Source organism: Monopterus albus, unplaced genomic scaffold (genome assembly GCF_001952655.1).
Source record: "Monopterus albus unplaced genomic scaffold, M_albus_1.0 scaffold226.1, whole genome shotgun sequence".
Classification (NCBI taxonomy): Eukaryota; Metazoa; Chordata; class Actinopteri; order Synbranchiformes; family Synbranchidae; genus Monopterus; species Monopterus albus.
This window is the reverse complement of record NW_018128106.1, coordinates 353,774-373,460: the sequence shown is the minus strand read 5'-3', so window position 1 is coordinate 373,460 and position 19,687 is coordinate 353,774. Positions and strand designations below refer to the sequence as shown.

The 19,687-nt window shown below is 40.0% G+C and overlaps 1 protein-coding gene across 4 annotated transcripts in view; it reads left to right on the top strand.

Moving 5' to 3' along the window:
- The window catches only part of ankha (ANKH inorganic pyrophosphate transport regulator a), a 90,116-nt gene that overhangs the window by 69,477 nt on the left and 952 nt on the right, over positions 1-19,687 (top strand). Inside the window, exons 3-13 of one of the 4 annotated variants that reach the window (XM_020619765.1) lie at positions 1,164-1,246; positions 11,368-11,584; positions 12,138-12,256; positions 12,481-12,564; positions 12,651-12,821; positions 14,676-14,810; positions 15,484-15,576; positions 15,673-15,765; positions 16,475-16,604; positions 16,729-16,852; positions 17,085-17,184. In XM_020619765.1, coding sequence (XP_020475421.1) covers positions 11,413-11,584; positions 12,138-12,256; positions 12,481-12,564; positions 12,651-12,821; positions 14,676-14,810; positions 15,484-15,576; positions 15,673-15,765; positions 16,475-16,604; positions 16,729-16,852; positions 17,085-17,184 — 1,221 coding nt within the window. In that variant the 5' untranslated portion in view covers positions 1,164-1,246; positions 11,368-11,412. Of the gene's footprint in view, positions 1-1,163; positions 1,247-9,552; positions 10,114-10,648; positions 10,712-11,367; positions 11,585-12,137; positions 12,257-12,480; positions 12,565-12,650; positions 12,822-14,675; positions 14,811-15,483; positions 15,577-15,672; positions 15,766-16,474; positions 16,605-16,728; positions 16,853-17,084; positions 17,185-19,687 lie in introns of those variants that run through there. The other 3 variants (XM_020619764.1, XM_020619766.1, XM_020619767.1) reach the window with 3 other exon arrangements.

The following is a 19,687-nucleotide window of genomic DNA, read 5'->3' as shown; positions in this document are numbered from 1 at the left end:
GCGGGCTGGGATGGGCTCCAGCCCCCCCGTGACCCCGTTCAGGGACTAAGCGGTAGAAAATGAATGAAAAAAAAATTTATGGTTACTGAGTTCAAATTTTAGAGGATTAGAACTTGTTTCAACTTAAAAAATAGGAGTTGTATTATTTATGTCAAACCAAAAAAAATGTGAAATTTTTTTTTTAACACAACCAAATGTTATCTTCATTAAATGCTGCATGTCATGTAAACTTTTTGATTAAAATTTAAAATCTGTGAGAGCTTATTTAAAATGGTCTGCTTTGTACAACTGGCTTGTTTATTTGCTAAGCAAACTCATGAGAAATAACTCTTAAAAATGAGCCTTAGTTGTCTCTTTAACATGTTGAACTTGCTCCATTTGGAGCCACTTTACACCAGCACCAGACATCCAGCCTCTGTGTAGGCATGCACCAGCTGCTGCAGAAAGGGCTTCACTGGGAAACTGAACTGAAACTAACTTATGTGCAAGAGGCCAAACTTTATTTTAAAAACATATATTTATGACAGACCTGTCCAGGGTGTAGCCCGCCCCTCACCCAGTGTCAGCTGGGATTGGCTACAGCCACCCCCGCAACCCTCTTCAGGATAGGCTGTGTAGATATTGTGGATGGATATTAATGACATTAAATTATGTCACAATTCCAACTGCCTATGAACATTAGATGATAATAAATTGGTAGTATAATAGGTGTTTTTACATATACAATATTGTACAGTAACGTAGATTTAATGCAAAAGTTACTCTTAAATCTTTTATTTGACACATAATCAATTATTTTATTTTATGAATAAGCTTACTGAGGGATACAGTATGTGGTTCACTAATGGCAATGGATGCATACTTGTTGAGGCGTCAGAGCAAATCAATAGTTGAGTGTGAAAATGGAGAAGAACAGAAAGGAAACCAGAGGACAAAGGTGAGATCAATTTCCTGATTTGTCTTGTTATCAGTTTAGATCTAGAGTAAGAGGAGAAGAAAATCCCTAACCTAAGACTGCACCCTCTCTCCTTTCCTCTCTGCTCATGTCTTCATCCTGTCTGTCTTCTCTCCTTGTGGAGGATGGCGATCATAACCACCAGAGTCATGTGTTGTGGTCTTTGTGTTCATCAGCTCCGGATGTTTCTTGTGTTACTGTCTTTCAGAAGCGCCTGGAGACAGAGAGAAGCTTTGAGAGCGCCTGGCAGCATTTCCTCCGATAAGTGCAGGCTGACGGTGCTCTGGAGAGGTTGGATTGCTTTTTCCTTTTTTTCTTTTTTTTTATTCCTCTGACAAACTGGTTCTGCCACCTCTGACTGATGCAGTCAATACAGTTAAGTTGAGGTTATATTTACAAAAACATGACTTATTTTCCAATGATGGCAGAAATTTCCATTTAGTTTGGTTTTGAGAAACCAGTGATAATGGCAAAGCGCCCTGTTTACGTGACACACATCATGTTAATACTATCAGCTGCATATGTTTAGGTAGGTTTATTTCAGCTTGTGTTGTTTGTTATACTGCACCTAATCACAGCACTGCAGCCAATAGCTGTGCTGCTGATTCAGTGTTTAAACATTAATGTATGAATAACAACAATAATAATAATCTAATGAGCTATTACATAATTGTGCAACAATCACAGGGGCCATATATTTTCCTGTTAATACTTGCAGTACATGTTTAAATAACAATGTAGGACTATTTCAATGCATAAATTTAACTTAATATGAGGTGTTTTTACATAACTAAAGAATAATGAACTCCCTTTATCACTGGTGTGCAGCAACAGAATGAGCCAGACTAACAACAAGTATATAGTTTCCCACAGAGGTTCACATCGGTCATGTGGCAGCATCTGGCGAACATGCAAACACCTGCACCTATAATTCATTCATACGGAGACAGGCCAACACATCAGCACACACATACAGGTAACTAGAGGGTGTGCATTTGCAGAACGGTCCCTTGGAATGAGGTAGAAAATCAATAGCTGCTGAGCTCAGTCAGTGAGCAGGGGTTGTCAGCTAAGCAAGCATCCGTGAGAGCCTGGCAGATCTGTCCAACTGCTCAACAGCTAATTGTGTCATTAATTATTGACAGTGACAACTGATGGTTATTGACACAGCCGACAACAGCTGCATGCAGCCAAAACTGCAGTGCATTTACACTAACAGGCTGACAATTCAGTGTTTTACACTTAAGATCTGATGTGTTTAATTTGGATATACAGAGAAGGTTTCCTACAGTTTTACAAATCTATTAAAATTAAAAATGAAGGCCCCTGCAGCTAATTACAGAATTCCTTTTCCATCCTCTATGTAATGTTTCATTGCGTTTATTAAATTATTTTATAGCATACACACTGTGCAGGTGCATCAAGAAAATACAGTAAAATGCTTATCATCATATTCATTGTCTGACCCCAAACTGTATGGTGGGTTAGCCTTGCCTTCTCATAATCCTTTTAACATACCCACAACACCCCCATCCACTCTAACATGAAAATCAAATCATCTGGAAGGTTAGAGAGGAATAGGGAAATTACATAATATTAAATATAAATGAAAACAAAGATTGTTACATATTCAAACAAATACCATACTCAGCTCTGAACCTGATCCATCCCTCTGCCGAGTAAAGATATCTAGAATTAAAACAATTATTTATGACTTCATTGTTCAGCAGAGTTCATCTTATTTTTATTTTATTTATATAGGTTGAATACAGTACATAGTCATTTACAGCATTGTCCTGTTTATAATGAAAAGCCATTGGGAAGAAAACGGCAGTTATAAAAAAACAAAACAAAACATACAGCATTAATGAAATCAGTGACAAGCAGGAAGAGAACGATTGTTGAGAATGATCTTGAAATTACAATGAGGTGTGACTGATTTCATTTTTAAATGATGTTGCAGATTAGTTAAATAATCACAAGAGCGTGTTGAGTAAAGTCCATGATGCCACAGCAGAAGTGACGAGATGTAAGAGGGCAGTTGAACACAGATAGCCTTGTAAATTAATAGGTAACAGTGTTTGATGTCTGTCAGATAAGGAGAGCGAACCAACTTTATTAAAAAGACTGCCATGTTGACTGTCATAATTATCTCCAGTAATAAATCTAAAGGCAGAATGATAGATACGGTAAAATCTAAGGGTGTCAAGGCAGAAGCAGTACCATGCTGACTTAATTAAAAATGCAAAAAACACAACTTGTTCTACACTGTGAGGTGTGGTCATTCTAGATTCATCCGATCTTCTGTTCTACTTTATTTATTTAGTCATTTCTCTATTCCTCTGTAGTCTTATCACCTACAAAGGTCTGCGCATTGACAATACACAGCTTAGTCTCATGGTGATTGATTTTTCTATACAAGGTGTATATGGTCAAGGCTGATAGCTAACAGATTTTTGCGGCAGTTGAACCAGTAAATAAGATGCCAAGGATGAATGTAGCCAACTGTTCCTAAACGGTTTTACACGTCAGTCTGTTTACAGGACTTGGGAAGTACTAATGCATATGTCAAAAAGGGTGTATAAAGCTTTTTGTGACTCCAGAGGGAGCTGTGCAAAATCTGATAAATGTCCTCAAATTATGTCACTTGAGTTTTTGCTTTGCTGCAGAAAAGAAATGTGTAAATTAACATTGTCTAAAATTTTCAATACCTAAAACCACTCAGAAGTGCTCGTTACATGACTAGCAGCAAGTGAAATCAGCAATTAAGTGATCGGAGCACCTGTAGCCACGGAGCCAGTTTAGCCCTCTAAATGCTGTGGAAGCAACAGATTCAGACCCTTGACGCACATGAGGTGGGATCATTTCTACAGTTCCATGAATTTCTACTGTTCGGGGAAAACTGGGTCAACCAGTATGTCAAGTCAATTTCACTAAAAACAGACCATACCTGCAGCATGAGGATGCGAGTTATTGGCTGTTTATGGGGGCAACGGACGTGTGATTCAGGTGTGATCCGAGGTACAGGTAGGGTATTGCTTGTGTTGTAAATTGGTGGGAGGAGAATGTCAGCTGTCGGGTTTTTGATCTCTCTTATTTTTTGTTTGGGGTCTGTGATAAGAGCCAAAAGCCTCCAGATGATGACCTTAAGGCAAAACACCTGAAGGAGAGAGGATGGTAGAAGGCAAGGGAATATGAGGCAAAAAACAAAGAATGGGGAATAAAGAGAGGGAATGTACAGAGCGCCCATGTTCAGAGGGTCTGTCCTCCTGAATGTGGATTGCTTAAGTTTTATTATGGCAGTTTTTTTTGTAATAGTGCATCTTATGGTCCATATTCTGAAGAGAACCTAGATCCGATTTGTGGAACATGAGGAAGAACACCTGGAATGTGAGTAGGTGGTTATCACTTCTAACAACCTTCATTTCCAGTGAGGTCGTCTGTTGCATCCAGTTTCCACAGACCTAGAAGTGTGTGATGAGTATGAATGGATGTTCAGTCTTTGTTAAATGACTTCTAGTTCAGTGCATGATTCTCATTTAATAACATGCTTCAGGATTAGCTCAGCATCAGCTGCATTATTAGTAAATCTGTGCTTCATTTGAATATTTTGGCAAAGTTGGATATTTTTGTTAGTGGAAGGGACAGGAGTACATTTTTAATTTTTGAAAAGCAGCCACGTTTTTCAAGCTGTAAGCCGTCTTGTAGCCCTAAGCATAGGTAGACGCTTGGCTTTTCTTTTGGCGAAACCAGCAGATCCAAATATAGGTTATGGTTTTGAGTTAAATTTCTTAACAAATGAATTGCCATGAAAATTACATTAAATGTGATATTTTATGTTAGCATTGTCAGGGTGAGCAGGTTAGCATTTTGCTTAAAGCACCACTGTGGTAATGTACGGCCCATAGATAGAAATGGCTGCTGCTCTCACAGTGAGGATGCATCAACACAGGCAGCCATGTTGGGACTGGGATGCCCTGCCTCCTAATGCGTGTGTGAAGGCAAGAAGCCTGTTCACAATTAAAATCACCATAGCTCACAGAATTTACAGCCAGTTTTCCATCTACTTGTGGATGTGGGTTTTTGTATCAAAAGAGATTGTAACACTAATATTGGACTTGCACACTGATTATTTTTAAAGTATAATTTTTGGTTACTGCATTGTACAGTCTCGCTGAAGTTATTTTGGAAAAAAATGTATGAAAATACAACAAACACTAAAGTTAGAAGATTAAATACATTTTTGGCATGCTTCACATTTTTAAAAATTAGGTTTATATTGAATTATTCATATGTTGCTCACTTACATTTTAATTCACATTATTTACTATATGTAGGCTGCATTTTATCGGCTGGTTGGTGCAGAGGAACAGTTAAATGACTGAGCGGTCACTTTCTCCTTAGTACTACTGTCCATATCTGTCTCCTAAACAAAAGAAGCCCATCAGAGAAACACTGCTCAATTCTGCGTGCTTTTGTAGCTAAGGTTATGTTACTGCATGTCATGTTGTTATTATTATTAAAAAATGTCATACAGTAAGAACATGCATCTTACACCAGAGTTAGCTAATAGCTAATTTTCATCTGCAGTCCCTAAAGGAGGGGGAACTGGCTGCAGACAAAAGATGGCGGACTGTCAGCCTCTGCCAGAAAATGTCAATTTTTTGTAGAAGTTGGGTTAACCTGACTCCGTTAAGAGCTTCCAGCTAATACTACGTTTCTCTAATTTCTAAAAGGATGCTTTAAAGTAGACGATTTAAGGCTGCTCAACACAATAACGCACACAGTGACAAAGATGATGAAATATAATTTCCACTGTCTCATTTTTATAGTACTTTAATAAAAATAAAAAAGCACTTGTTTCTTCACTTGATAGTTAGCTGATCTTTTCTAAGTATCCATAGTCATTTTACATTAGCTTCAGAGAAAGATTATTTGTTGTAGTAAATTAAATTTGTAACAGTAAAATAATAAGATGGCTTCTCACCTGTGAACTGTTACTCTGTGCTGCTTGGTCATCTTTCATTAGAACGTCCAAAAGTCTCATTTTCTGTCTGAACTTGTCAGAACCCCTGATGCAATATGGCGGTGTGCAAGTCTTCTAAGACCCAGTGTGGTGTCAACAGTATATTATGTATACTGTAAATCTATGACTATAGCCTCACATAGCCACTAGCATGGTTATAGAATCTTGTTTAGGTAACAGCAGCACAATAGACCTGTTGTACAGTCAGTGCTGACATACAAGTTATCAATTTAATACCCTTCTCTCATTATTTGCTGTAATGATGTACAAGTGTTCTTTAGAAAAGCACAACGCCCATGGGTGTGTTTACATGTGCAACAAAGTACTTCTGATCACACCCAACCATAAACACACATGCAACTTGAAACCCAGTGAGCCCAGAGCAGTGAGACATTGGCTTTCAGCCTGTCATTAAGTAACTCTTTAACTCGGACAAGAACTTCAAACCACTATATAGTGTAGTGTAAGTTACTGAAGCAATGCCACATAAAGGAAGAGCTTTTTATACAGCATGTGTTTTCCCAGGAGGCCCTTGCCTCATAATCTCTTGTCTCATGACACCAAATCAGACAGTTGGTATGTAACTGATAATCATCCAAATGTTAAAATTGCTTCACGCATATAATTAGATGACAGTGAAAGAAACAACTGGTCACATTCACATAAATAGTACTACTTTATTTCCTTTTAGAGATATAACCTAGGTGTAGGAACTGATACTGTTACCAGGTATAACGTATCCAAGCATAAAGTTTCATATTCAAAAACATGCTTAATGTAATGTAATATTCTTGGCCTCCATTAAATCATCAGGTCACATTAAATAAAATGTCACAAAGTCCTTCTAGAAATAACTATAAGATTAAAATGTTATTTAAATCAGTTATTAGCATGAGCCTTGCTTGGTCATAACAGTAGCTAACATCTACCTGTGTCCATTAAACTGATTATGTAAAACAATGAAAACAGTGAAGGTTTCAGGAGCAGGGCCTAGTCAGGTATTTCCAGGTATTTGTGCCAAGTGCTGCTGATACCTTAATTGACCACTAGAGGGCGCATTATTTCATCTGGAAACCTCAGGTTGATAAAGTAGTTCCATTTGTTCACTTACAAATCAATTTCTGCAATAACTGTTTCTGGTTTTGGTCTGTGTTTGACAGGTAAAGTAAGATTGAAGTATTTAAGTCTTAGTTTTAGTATTTAAGTTGACTTAGTATTATTTGATCATTTAGTATTATTTAATTAGCATTTATTTGCTTAGTGTTTAAGTCTTACGTCTTAGTATTTAAGTCTTAGCATTTATTCATCACGTTTACACTTATTTGGATTTTTTAAAAATAAATCTGCAATAAACATCCACGGTGATGACCAGGATATTTTCAGAATCATGTTCCAGCTATTCACTTTTGCAAACCAATTTCAATTCCTAATCCTAATCTCCTGCTGTCAGTACTGTCAGCATGTTAAAAATGCCCCCTGAATGTTCAGCAGAATGCAAATATACTCAGAGTATAGACTACATGGAGTTAGAGCACTGTAAAAATCCCAAGCATCTTATTTATAGCCTATAAATGTTAAAAGCAAATTTGATTAGTGTGATAAAACACATCTGCTATCCTGAAAAGCCTTCTGGTCCTTTTCTAATGTAAACATGTTAAAAGAGGGGAAAAATCCAATATTCTAAACCACACAATAGAATAAATGATGCAGGAACATCTATTAATTTTGGAAACGTGTAAACACTATTTTCCAAGTCATGGAAAATTAATACCAAAATGAACATGTCAGAAATCCTATTACCACCTCATATAGAAACTGCAAGAATAAACACAAATTATTGACTATATTTTTTGAGTATATATTTACAACGATTCTAGTAACCTATGCATAGTTGGATATATGCCGCCCTAAACACTGAACAGTAATTTAAAAAAAGTCATCTGGTAACTATGAGCAGTTAGCAGTACTGTAGATGTAATGAAACAACCCTGACATTATAAAAGAATTATATTGTAACTTTAGGATTTAACTCACAAAGTCACTTGCAGGTACAGGCTCCTTAGCAAATGTGTGACTTTAGCTGCCAAGATAAGGCATGTCTGGCAGTTAAAGGTCACGAGGCAGGAGGTGATAACACCAACAGCTTTGTGTTTTGACTGAACATTGCTCAGATGGGCTTTACTCCCTTCTCTAACTTTGCAACAGTAGAGTTGAGATGTGAGTTCACATTAGCTGTGTGGAAGGGAACAAGGGAGTATAGAATAACAATGTGCATTTCCAGATGCAATGGAATAAGGAATTGGGGGGGGGAATACACTTCACAATCTTTTTCAAAAGCTTGAGCGTCCACCTTAAGTTCAAACTATTGCTTCCAGGGTCAGAAATAAACTCAAAGGGAAGCTTGAGTCTTACTCCTATGTAGGAGGGTGGGGGCCTGTATATGCCTGTGCCCAGGGGCCCAGTGTCCATGTAAATGACAAATGTGCTCTTAGTTAATTTCCTAATTAATTAAACCCTAAAAAATAACAGTTAATCTATTAGAATAATAGGGGCTCTCTAAGCATGTTAATTCTGCTAAAACACAGCCTCCACTGATATGAGATATGTTACATAAGTTAATTTTATGTATCTTAAACACCTTTTGGCCCAGAGTTTGTGATGTAGATGAACAAACATTTACCACCGTTTTTTATCATTCATCTGATGCTTTATCACAGACTGAACAAATACAGTGGGTACGGAAAGTATTCAGACCCCCTTACATTTTCACTCTTTGTTATATTGCAGCCATATGCTAAAATCATTTAAGTTCATTTTTTTCCTCATCAATGTACACACAGCACCTCATATTGACAGAAAAACACAGAATTTTTGACATTTTTGCAGATTTATTAAAAAAGAAAACGATCTACATTTTATTGTCTTTTTCAAAAATTGTGTTTTGACCCTGTAAAGCCTGACACATAAAAATAATAGCCAGAACATTTTTAATATTTTGGAACTGAGATGTTGATTAAACCTTTTAACAAAAGAGTTAAGATTCAACATTTAAGATTCTTACTTGCCATAGGAAGGAATAAATGTGCCATATTAGATTATTTTCATTTTTTATTGTATCACATTTGATACATGGGGCATTTTTGGCAACTTTTTTTGCTCAGAAACTCGTGTAGCAAATATGATACAAATGGTTTTATAGGGTTAAGTTAAATATGAAAGTATAATTGTTTTGGGACCAGTTCTTCTTCCAGCTTTGTCCACCGAAGGTCATCATTTCACTGGCTCCATATCAGTACCTGACTATATACAGTATATTTACTGAAAGGTGGTGTATACTGACAGTGTAAACATAAGTATATGGGAACAAACTGCTTTGCTGTGTGAAGATACATGTGTCATGTTAGGTGCATGTGGATTTTGCCTAGGAAGTGTCGCTATGTCCAAGTATGAAGTGGCAGAAAATAAAAAAATACTCATTTGTATTAAAGTACAGCACTTTTCCACCGCTCTATATGTGCTTTGCTCTGCTTTAATGTAAACACAACCGCGCAGTGACGATAAACTAGGTGGGAGCTGGTGGTGACGTCACGACGGCGTGCCCGGCCCACGTGCATTGGGCTCCAGCCTTGGGGTCCACACAGCCAGACTTCCTAGCACAAGGGCGGCTCGTTGCGGAGCTGGAGAACGAACCTAACCGGTGTCAGATTATCGCTGTCATCTAAATCTCTACCGACGTTACTGTGAGACGCCTCCTCGCTCAAATTCGGCGCAATTTGATGTCAACTCGAGTCTCCCTCCACCCCCTTGAGGATGCTTTGCGGCGAAGATGCGGCGGTCTGAAATTTCCATTGACCTTCGCTCAGCAGCATCGAAGCACTGTACTAAAGGGGCGCCCCTGCCTCTGCCTCACATAAACTCCCGGTGTCGTTAGAAACACAGGTGTTTTGATTGTCTTCTAGCCGCCAGTCTCCCATTTTCTTTCTACTCAATCAAGACCGAGGCAGATGCCCGTCGCTCTGTCACCCTGGCTTGTACTATGGTGGAGTTTCCATCTCTCAGTCCTTACTGGCCTCTCATCCGCTTTCTGGTGCCTTTGGCGATCACCAACGTTGCTATCGACCTCGGGGAACAGGTAACGTGCCTGCTGTTCTTTCCCAGGCCGCTGTTTTTAGTGTAGATCAGTGTCAAAATGCTCAGCACTGCAGCGCTAACCGTTTTATTCCGGCCCTGAGAGATTTTTCTCCGGCGTGTCAGCCGCTGAGCATCAGTGTCAGAGCCCCGGAAAACATCGACGCTGCTCCCCCCCCAGTCCAGAGTCTGGCTTGTGCTGTAGCTACAGCTGGTTTAGCCGGCAGTCATTTAATCTTTAAGGGTTTATAAACATATTGGTGGAGAAGAGCTGTGTGGACCACTCTCAGATGTTAAACGTAGCCTGTAGCCGTCTTGATTCCTGTCACTAATGCATCGCGCTCCTGCAGATTTGACTGTTTATTGTCCAGCCTGAACCAGACACACAGCAAACTACCCGCCATTTATCTGTTTTATCAGTTACATAATGGCAGTTTCTAGTTAATCATGGCGAGTTATGTACACAGATTAAACGCACCCGGCATTTTTGCTTGTGCGTTTCTTTAATTGGCCTGTTTTCTTGCTCGGACATTTCCTGTCCTCCCTCTGTCATATGACTGATCTGGTGGCTGCCTTTTCTCAAGGGACACTGAGCAGATAGTGTGAGTGAAAGCATACAGAGGCTTGGAGATGCAAGGATTAAGCTTATGTAACGGTTCTGTTAGGTGGTATAAACAGTGCACTGTCCAGCAGGGGGAAAGGGCAGCTGTAGTAGTTCTGATAAAAACGAATTGTCATGCTGATTTCCACACATTAATGGGAAGTAGTGCAAGTTTTACACTCGTATCTGTTTTTCCCCTTTATCTTTTAAGCATTAACTTGAATAATTATATGGATTTCTTGTATTTTAGGTTCCCTTAAGGCAGTATGATGATAGTCGTGTTTTACCTGAATATGTAGTATTTGATTTTAAGTCACTGTCAAATGTTTGTTCTGCTTGTGAAACTAATTTGGGTTTGTTCTGTGTAAGCAAAGCATTCATGCAAAAGAGAACCACCCTGTATTAATAAAGGTTGGATAAGTAAATGATTGCACTGCATGCTTGGCTGAACCCGAAGGTCTTTTTTGTTGTTTGTTCCTAGAAAAGCACATGTAGGTGTTTTCTTTCAAATGCAGTATAGTTTAGGGCTGCAGTAGAATAGCAGTTGCCATGTGGTCAGAGATAAAGTTAGGCTAAGTCATGGCCATGTGGGCTGGTTGTGCCACCAAAGTGAATTTTTCTCCCCTCTCCACACCCACCCTGTGATCTGTCTTGCAGGCCCTCAACAGGGGCATAGCCACAGTCAAAGAGGATGCAGTTGAAATGTTGGCCAGCTATGGCCTGGCCTACTCCCTGATGAAGTTCTTCACTGGACCCATGAGCGACTTCAAGAACGTGGGATTGGTGTTTGTTAACAGCAAGAGGGACCGGAAGAAGGCTGTGTTTTGCATGGTGGCGGCGGGGGCCATCGCATTTGTTCTGCATATCTTGATAGGTGTGTGTTTTAAAGATTATTTGTGCATGTGTGATGCCATTCTGTGCTAAGCTCAGTAATCAAGTTAAATGATGGGTAACCATCATTTGGCCCCAAAGACTAAGGTATCAGGCTGTGACCTCAAAATGCTTCAGGGCCCTATAAGAAGCAGCACTGTTTTCCAGCCCCAACCTAAAATGCAATGATTTCATAGACACCATTCTTCAACCCTAACATGTTGTACCACACACATCAGAAAATGTTTCCACTCTGACCTTTAACACAAAGCACCTCTGGATCCTATCCTCACCTTGACACATAATATCTGTACTGTAATAGCTCGGGGTATACAGTGGCTAGCCCCAGTGACTTGGTAAGCAGTTTCAGCTAACAGCCAGGCTCGCTCAATTGTCCAACCACTGTCACTATTCTGCTCATGTTTCATTGTAGCAACCTTGGACAGTTTTCCTTCAGTGGAAAATCACAGTGCCTGCTCTTGAAAACTGCAAAAATAGCCCTTTCTTACGTGTGTGTGTGTGTGTGTGTGTGTGTGTGTGTGTTTTTCCTCTCATAGCGTACACAGATTTAGGATACTACATCATTAATAAGCTCCACCATGTGGATGAGTCTGTGGGGAGCAAGACAAGGAAGGCTTTCTTATACCTGGCTGCTTTCCCTTTGTTGGATGCAATGGTGAGTGTAGAGTATAGCAGCAGACATTTTATTAAGAAAGTGATGGATTTAAACACACCGGAACTAGAGTTTTAATTCTCTGTTCATGCAGATTGTGTGTAACAGACTATTCATGCTCACCTATGTAACATAGCCTGACATTCAGCTGTAACTGAGAAAATGGCCAAAGTTTTTGTTTGTTTGGTGCCTGGGGGTAACGTTTCTCTCCATCCTTCTGTTTGAAGGCATGGATTCATGCAGGGATACTTCTCAAGCACAAGTACAGCGTCATAGTAGGCTCTGCCTCCATCTCTGATGTTGTGGCTCAGGTAATAATATCCAGTCCTTGGTTTAAAATTTAATGCTGAAGGCTACATTTAAATGCAGGTTTTGTGTGTTCTGTTCTTTCCCGCAGATTGTGTTTGTGGCCATTCTCCTCCACAGTAACCTGGAATGTGTGGAGCCTTTACTCATCCCAATCCTTTCCCTGTATATGGGCGCCTTGGTCCGTTTTAGTATTGTCGGTATGGCTTACTACTGTAACATTCACGACAATATCCCAGACTCCAGTGGACTTGATGTGGGGGTAAGTGCTGCCTTTAGTTTTCACCAGAGCCGTTAAGATAGAAGAGTTGTGACATTGAGGGGTTAAAAAATGGCAGCAGGTCATGCCACTCAACTTATACAGCCTTGCAAACTAATTCTCTGTTCTCGTTGTAGATGGTTCAGCTAATTTAGCTAGGTACCTAATTATTGAATTAACCCAATATTTGAGAGAGACCTTGGCCTTAGTGACTGGATTCCAACATGGGTTCAGACTGAAGGAGTTTCTTGAAAACCAGCAGCTCTGATGGCCATGCTTTGCTCCCCACTACCACTGATACCTAAACACTCAAACACCAATCTAGTACTTGATCAGTCTTTGTGTATCTGGAGGCAGTTTAGAGCTCATTTTTGGACTTCAGACACATCCACTGTTCTCCCCTTGCAATAGAAATTGGTCGTAGACTGGCAATGTCTATGGGTTTTGGTGTGGGAAAGGCAGCAGAGCATTAACTAAGATTTTGCACATTTTTTGATAACTCCAGTTAGCATGGTTAAGATTTTACTTTTGTGTTGAATTAATATGATTTTAATTTGGGAGAAATTCGAGCTTAGTGCGTTGTTAGCCCCATTCAGGACGATCTCGTCACTTGACATTGTGCCTCTGCAATGCCGCTGTAAATCCGGGACTTGTTAGTTAACTAATGGTAGCTTTGGACTGGTGAGTGCGTTTACAAGATATCAGTTTGTTTTGTGTCTTACCAGGCCCTCTAGTGGCTAAAAAAGAAATTACTTAACGTACCTTTAAAGCTCTGTACATAAATACCACTTTTGCATTCTTTTCCCAGATACCTTCAAAGTTTAACTCCCTTAAAACCAATACATTTTAGATATTTTCAGATTCACAATTTAGTGAGGAAAAAGTTTGCACAAGTCCTGCAACTTGCCCCTCACACACAGCCTGATGCCATACTACAGATTGATGTCTGTAACAAAGGAGTCGTGTCTGTGGCTTGAGGGTCTTGCAGGCCTTTCTCCCTCTCCAGCTTCTGCTGCAAGACAGAACTAGGAGCCTGACTTTGTGTTTGGACACAATGAGTGGAAGTTTTAGGCAGAATCCACCCCTCCTCTATCTTCTCTGTCTGTACCTGTCACAGTCTAATACAGGTCCTAACAGGCCCCAGCTACATTGATATTTTGGCTGCCTGTTCTTTGGAGGTTGGTCTCTGTAATCAGCCCTTGTCCATTTACTGCACTATTCAGCCTTCTACCAAGAACCACTAAGCTTTCCAGTCCCCTGAAGGATGTTCCAGCCTTTTCAACTGTAATAGCAAGATGGCTGAAATCCAGTCACTCACCCACCCATATAAACTGGGTGTGGTGTGGGATTTAATGAACTATAATCATCTTGAAATGATAAGGTGTTTAAGGAATGATCAAGCAGATCCTTTTCAGATTGTCTGGGAACCATTCATTTCTTACTTCTCCCTTTGCGCCGACTGGATCATTCTCACACCATCAACCTCTGAACCGGACATCCTTTTTTTAATGTAATTTTGTTAATTTTCTTTTTTTAATTATTGTGATCATTGCTTCATAACTATCAGTTTTGAGTGCTTGTTTTGTTTCTTGTTGTTCCATGATTTGATTGCCCCAAACTACCAGAGATTATGTGATTGTCATCTTCTTAAATTGATTAAAATGCAAAATACAGTTCTAAAAACTGTTAAATTTTTGTCACAGTCCCACAGTAAGAAAAACAAAGGAAAATACTAAAATAAATGACGGGCTGCTTTGTCAGGTATACTTTACAAACCACCTAATTGAGCCACCTGCACCGAGCATGTGTTTCCTGAAACACATGAGTGATTTATCGGGTTTGTTTTTGTCCCTGCAGGGTGATGCCACCATCAAAAAGATGCTGAGTTTCTGGTGGCCCCTGGCCCTCATCCTGGCCACTCAACGCATCAGTCGACCTATCGTAAACCTCTTTGTGTCTCGTGACCTCAAGGGGACCAGTGAAGCCACAGAGGTGGGCGTATCAAACATTAGTCATGCAACATGTCTCTATCGAGTGTCTGGAAAGCATTTTCTTCTCATTTCTTGTAGTGACTTGGTTTCATGTTTGAAAGAAGAGAAGTTATTTTCCAATTTAGAGGCAACACATGATTTAATATTAACACTAGCATTAATGTAGGCCATTGTTTGATTTAGTGAAACATTAAGTGGGACTTTACAGTGGACTAAATTCCCCTCAGGTTATTGCAGATGAAATGATAGATGCTAAAAACTCCTTCTGGAGTGTTCTGGCTCCCAGAGACCCAAATGACTAGGGACAATACAAAGCTGTTTACCAGAATGAACTGGGCTCCACTGACAGCACTGGCTGCCAGTTGTTTGGGTGATTCACCATATTGATGTGAATCTCAGCATGATTACACTAAGTGCAAACATTCCCTGGCCCTACTGCTCCTGCATAAAGCCTGACACTGCCTGTTGTTTAGGACACAATAACAAGCTCAAGGCTGTTGGCTAATCATAAAGTTGTGAGGTACCACACATCACTGGGAAAGTGAGAGATGCGCATGTTGTTTTCATTTTGGCCACTGTCAGACACCTGTGATTAATTCAGCTGCGGTGTGTGTGTGGTATTTTCAGCACTGAAGTGGTAGCGTTATGACTTACAGCTGTCTTTGTCATTCCAGGCTGTGGCAGTGCTCACAGCCACTTACCCTGTGGGTCACATGCCCTACGGTTGGTTAACTGAACTGAGAGCAGTGTACCCTGCCTTTGACAAGGTAAACCAGCCTCCCCTACCTGTGTTTTGTTGTAGTGGTAATAGTTAATGGTACATGCGTTGCTTTATATCACTTGTGTTCTTCTTCTACCAACAGAACAATCCCAGCAACAAGATGAATGCTGGCAACCCCGTCACCAAGTCGCATATTAAAAAGTTTACATTTGTCTGTGTGGCTCTATCACTCACGGTAAGATGAGGGAGTATTTTATTTAGTTTTGAACTTTTTCAATGACATCATTTTACTGGTTCTGGGATGAATTGGCTCAGAAAGAAGGTGAGGTTAATGGGTTAATTTGTAGCCTGTTTCGAAGTGACTTTAAACTTCAAGCTGGAATTTATTAAAAAAAAAAAAAAAAAAAGACAGAAAGGGACCTTTCTGTATGGAGTCTGCATGTTCCCCCTGTGCCTGCATAGGTTCTTTCCAGGTACTCCGGCTTCCTCACACAGTCCAAAGACATGCAGCTTGGGCTGATTGGCAATTCTAAAGTGTGAGTGTGTATGTGCACATGTGTGGTTGTCTGTCTCCAAGTGTCAGCCCTGTGATAGACTGGCGACCTGTCCAGGGTGGACCCTGCCTCAGGACCCTCTTCAGGATAAGCACTATAGATAATGGATGGATGAAACAAATTATGTATCCCTATTCAGGTCAGACAGGTTTCTACATCTGTTGAAAACTGCCTAGTTTTGTGTTTGTACAGTAACAGCTTTGAGATGCTAATAGTAATGGTAATCTGGTCTGTCATGTATCTGCTTCCTCGCTTGTTTAATGTGAGCTTCAAAGGCCCACATTCAATCCGAAACCTCTTGAGTAAATGAACTAACGAAGCATCCCGGACAGTTCTGTTGTGGTGCAACAGATTCAAACATTAATTTACCTTTGTTCATTTTGTGACCAGCTTTGCTTTGTGGTGTTTTGGACCCCGCACGTGTCAGAGAAGATCCTGGTCGATGTCATTGGAGTGGAGTACGCTTTCGCTGAGCTGTGTGTGGTCCCGCTTCGAATCTTCTCCTTTTTCCCCGTGCCAGGTAAGACACGCTACTGGATTTTTCTCCATTGTTGATGTCCAGCTGGATTTTCCTTCACGCTGTGGCTTTAACTGGTACGTAGCTCAAAGCAGTGATGTTTCTACTTTGTGCATGCGTTGTGCAGTGACTGTTCGTGCTCATTTGACTGGATGGCTAATGACCCTGAAAAAGACCTTTGTACTGGCTCCCAGCTCAGTTCTCCGCATTGTTGTCCTCATCACCAGTCTGGTTGTGCTGCCTTATATGGGGTAAGTCAGCACTTCAGAGGGTCACAGAGGTCAAAACTGATCCAGGTTTACTGTTGGTTATTATAGTATTGTAGTATATTTTTCCGGTCGTATGTTTATATGCCTCATTTTAATCCCTGAAAACAGAAGGACGACTAGAAAATAAATTTAGTCCCACATTTCTAACACTTTAAAATCATTTTTATAAAGAGCAGCAGCAAATTAAAACGGATTATGATTGATTGTATTTTAGGGTTCATGGGGCCACACTTGGTGTTGGATCCTTACTGGCCGGTTTCGTAGGGGAGTCAACAATGGTTGCCATAGCAGCGTGCTATGTTTATCGACAGCAGGTAAGAACACCTGGGTTCAGTCACTGCAAATCTAAAAGCGCACCCTTTATTCTATACATTTTACAACCTCCACCAGCAGCTGCTTTGCACCAGGTTTGTCCTGATAATCCAGCCATGAATACATAACTGCAGCTATGTGTCTGCACAGCTAATTAATGTTTGGGTGTTCAAAATCAAGTGTCTTTGGTGTTATCACTGAAATTTGTATTTAATAACATTGGTTTAGCAGCCCACAGTATGAACTGTGCAGTGGAGCTTTTCGAGTTCTTTGCTTACTGTGCTGATTGTCAGGGAAAATACCTTTTGCATCTGTGATTTTGTTTGATATTGTAACTGTTACAAAGTTATATGGAAGAACAAGATTTCAAAGCCCAAGAAATATTTCAAAACAGATCAATATCCCTGAATGACAGCTGGTTAGCGACAGACTTCAGCTTGGTTATCTTTGTCCAAAGTTGCTTTCAAAGGAATAATAGACATATTGAGAAATTTGTTTTCTTGCTAGAGGTCTTTCTGTTCAGCATGAACCTACAGATAGAAGCTTGTTAGCCAACATCCAGCCTGGTTCTGTCGAATGGTAACACAACCTATAAAGCTCACTCATACGTTTGATTCTGTTTTATCCAATCCGACTTGTTCTGTAACAAGTTTTTAGTTAACTTTATTTTACAGATCCGATTTCCTAATAATTTCATAGAGGTTTCCTGGAAAGAACCATGTAGTTTGGTATTAATTATGGAAAAATACAGACATGCTTTTAAGAGGTTTTTTTTTTTTTTTTTTTTTATAAAGTTGGTCCACTGAGTTGTGTTGAGTTTATTTTTCAGATGAATTTCCATGACAGAAATTGCTGAATGTAAACCTAATTAATATTTACTGTTTATGTATTATTTGAAATGGTATTCTTCATTTATGCTAAATTTGATGGTTTGTGGACAAATTTAACATTTTTGCATGTGTAGTTCACCTTCTGAACTACACAATAAAAGCCTCACGTTTGTGCTAGCTTAGCATTTAGAAATAACTGGAAGTGATCACCCTCTAATTTTACAGAATTTACAGACCTGTAAAATAAAGCGTTACCACCCTCCTGAAGGTATTAAGTGCTGGACTATTAATTAGGTGGACATAGTGACCTCTGGGTGTTTGATTACATGACTACACAAAAATAACTGTAAAACAGAAGTTTGTGGATTAAACAAACAGGGAATAAGGTGTTAATCAGTGAGCTTTAGAGGTCCTGGTGAGATGAATTATTTTTCCGCATTTCTATTATTTGTGCTAAGCTAACCATCAAAACGTGCAAACATCTTTTCATGTAGCCCTTGTCAAAAGAATATTAATACTATCCTAATAGTGATTAGACATTCTCCATATTTTTAACTTGCTCACATTAGTTGTATTTGACACATTAATTGAAGAAAGATTTGCACATGGTGCTACACAATATACTCTTCTGGGGTCTAAAAAGTCCCATGTTTCTTCCCAGTAGAGAAATTAAGTGCACATTTTTGAACTTTGCCCTTTTCAGCAGCAGCAGCAGCCCTAAAAGCAGTGACACTCTTCTAAATATTGCAGCGTTCCAGAGGAAGTTGGGGGTGTTAGGACAGCTCCTGAGTTATTGTTGTTGTTAATACAGCACGCAGAGTGTCGTACCAGGAGTGTGGCCAGTTGTAAAACTAGTGGCATCCCTCCGTATTTGGTCATAGTGCGTCTCTCTTTGCTGTGTGTTTGGCATTTTCTGTCAAAACACTGATAAAGAGGAAAAAGTGGTCTCGACTCGTTTCTGAAATCACCCATAGCTTGCCACAATACTAGTTTGTAATGAATTAATGCTAAGAACCAAATACGTGGCCTAATGAAGTTTACTTGCTTCAGGAGGCTCTGCGTGCTCCTAAATACTCGCAATTTTGCAATAAAAAAGTGAGGAGGTATAACTCTTTAATTGAAGAAACTTCCGATAGACCCCGGCTCTTGGTGGGCAGTCTTCTGTCTCGACCAGTTGGGGTGAGTGGATAGAGGAGAGAGAAATGAAAAGCACCAAAAAAACGGCAAGCAAACAAACTGGGTAAGTTAATTTGGCCAGTGACAGCTCATCAGAAACCTAGAGCTCCAGACCCAGGGTTACCTGCAGAAAGGTACAGGGAGAGAGAGGAGATGCTGCAAGAGTGAGAAGAGGAAAAAGATAATGATATGCAATGGTGGAATATAAACGTATGGAGAGTGAGGAGAGGTGCTCAGAGCATCATGGGGCCCCCCAGCAGCCTAGGCCTATAGCAGCATAACTAAGGGAAGGCTCAGGGTCACCTGATCCAGCCCTAACTATAAGCTTTATCAAAAAGGAACGTCTTAAGTCTAATCTTAAAGGTAGAGAGGGTGTCCGCCTCCCAAACTGAGACTGGGAGTTGGTTCCATAGGAGAGGAGCTTGATAGCTAAAGGCTCTGCCTCCCATTCTACTTCTGTGGACTCTAGGAACCACAAGTAAACCTGCACTCTGAGAGC